The 2458-nt window shown below is 31.7% G+C and overlaps 1 protein-coding gene across 9 annotated transcripts in view; it reads right to left on the reverse strand.

Moving 5' to 3' along the window:
* Positions 1–2458, reverse strand: part of LOC106466473 (histidine--tRNA ligase, cytoplasmic) — a 44829-nt gene that overhangs the window by 40913 nt on the left and 1458 nt on the right. For 4 of the 9 annotated variants that reach the window (XM_013926759.2, XM_013926758.2, XM_013926760.2 and 1 more), the window contains exon 2: positions 815–994. The exons of 1 other annotated variant lie outside the window; for it this stretch is intronic. In XM_013926759.2, the coding sequence (XP_013782213.1) occupies positions 815–937 (123 nt within the window). In that variant the 5' untranslated portion in view covers positions 938–994. Of the gene's footprint in view, positions 1–814; positions 995–1970; positions 2200–2458 lie in introns of all 9 variants that reach the window. 4 more of the 9 variants (XM_022394483.1, XM_022394482.1, XM_022394479.1 and 1 more) reach the window with 2 other exon arrangements.

The raw sequence follows: 2458 nt of genomic DNA on the forward strand, positions 1-2458 counted from the left end.
GTCGCATCCCTTCAAAATTTGCTTTTTTGAAATTTGTAGCCAAAATATCATTATTCCTGATATCCATATGCAGCAAAACATCGAACCTAATAGGGCAATGGTCACTTGCACCCAGATGTTCCCCAATTTCCATATCATGTGATAAGAACCATCAAAAACATACATACAGATTCCTACATCAAGAGTTTCTTTAGATAATTAACATAACAAAACATTTTTAAAGGACTCTACCATTTGCTCTCATGAGTCTTGAAGTTCTATATGTTATAAGAAATCCTACATTGTACGATAAATTATCTATCATGTCATTTATTAATAAAAAAAGAGCAAAGGACTTAAACCCAAATTCTTCAGAACCCAAACTTCACAGAAAGATGATTAGAATAATAAATGTTTCTTAAAACAGAAAATGAGTAAACAAAAAAGGGGACATTTGCTAATCATGAGACCTAACCTCTTATACTAAACATAACAACTCTAGTTCTCATGTGAAATGTTATGAAAAACTTAAATTCTAATAAAACTTTGCCAAACTCTTTTAAATGCTGGGTTGTCTTAAACAAGTTGTTTTCACATTTATTTAAATCTATTTTGGATAGGGTTTTAATTTTCTTGAAAAAAAAGTTTATCCTTTTTCATATACTTATGCATTATGTATGAGAGTTCAGAACTACACATCTTTGTATTGTTAATTTGATATCATTAATGATAAAGAAGCTCAAAAATACCTTAATCTAAAATCAAACACTATTAAGTTAATATAATTTTTCTTATTGAGCATTTACAATTTATTACAAATAAAATTAACTTGTACCTGATGACAGATTCGAAATGAGAAATTCAAATATTTGAAAAACCTGATGTTTGAAACAAGAAGCTGAGTGGATGACAAGTGGCCAGAAGATTTAGCAAAGTTATGAATCAATGTGGCTGCCATGGGAACAGAAAAATAGAGAAGAAATGGGAATGTACAAAAAGTCCACTATCAGTTCACCTGAAAATACAGACACAGGTATTCATCTCTGTTTAGCTCAGTGTCCACTAAATATATAAAGGTCACAAATTCTGCAAGGAAAGGAAGATATGCTCATTAAAATCTAAATATGTAACTAATTACGAGTATTTTCTAGGTCAACATGAGATATTCTTAATCAATATTAACTTAATTATTGATTTTACAGGTAATATAAACATGATGATTAAGAATGTTTACTGTTTAAGTCTATAAATGTGAAATATTAAAGTCAAACAAGGTTACTTTAAATGTTAAAATCAAATGAAAACAAGTTACTTTATCTTTAAATGTTGAAATCAATAATATTACAGAGTTACAAAATAAACTTATAAAGGGAAGAAATGTAGAGAAATATAATTTTCAGATGAAACTAAACACAGGAGTTATGCAATAACACAAGACATAGGTATCATTAATAAGTGTTAGCAACACCATCATTAATACACTTTCAGCATGCTCTTCATCATGTTTACACAAGGTATAACCTTTTTTCATACTTAACAGCAAGAACAGAAGGACTAAAGGATAAAAATATAAATTTTGGCAAGGTAGGAGTCATCTTCATTATTATTCTAACAGCGTGGTTAGCCTTTGAAATGGGTTGCCTTTGGATGTTGGGGAGGCAGTAAATTTGAGTTTAAGAAAAAGCTTGATATGAATAAGGACTGGTTTTAAGATTTTTATTTTATTTTTCTAATTTATTTATTTGACAGTTTGAGTTTAGTTTAGAAAATGGGGCAGCTATGATGGACCAATAGGTCCCTTGTTGTCCCTAATCGTTATGTTAATACACTTTCAACATGCTCTTCATCAGGTGTACACAATACATTATCACTAATACACTTTTAACACAATCTTCATCAGGTATACACAAGTTTTAGTTCTAATTTATACTAATAATGCTATAATCTGTAATATGTCCTAACAAACACTGATATTAATCTAAGAGCCTTACCATTGATGTCAGCACTTTACATTTAAATGCTAGTACAATGAATATCCATTTTGATATACATATGAATATTCTGTCAGTTTTTGTTTGTTTCATAAAATCCCATGGACCCAACAAGGTGGCTGTGACAGACATGTGGTTCAGGAACATTAGTCTATAGAATACATCTAACAGTAACACTGGAATTATTGACAGTGACAGTGAACATGGACCACATGACCCAACAAGGTGGCTGTGACAGACAAGTGGTTCAGGAACATTAGTCTATAGAATACATCTAACAGTAACACTAGAATTATTGACAGTGACAGTGAACATGGACAACATGACCCAACAAGGTGGCTGTGACAGACAAGTGGTTCAGGAACATTAGTCTATAACAGTGGTCTGCAACCTATGACCCACAGGTCACTAAGTGACCTGCGGCAATAATTTGGCTGACCCACCAAAAGTTGGCTGACCCACTGCAACCCGTAAGGGCACAATCATTG

Source organism: Limulus polyphemus, unplaced genomic scaffold (genome assembly GCF_000517525.1).
Source record: "Limulus polyphemus unplaced genomic scaffold, Limulus_polyphemus-2.1.2 Scaffold2270, whole genome shotgun sequence".
Classification (NCBI taxonomy): Eukaryota; Metazoa; Arthropoda; class Merostomata; order Xiphosura; family Limulidae; genus Limulus; species Limulus polyphemus.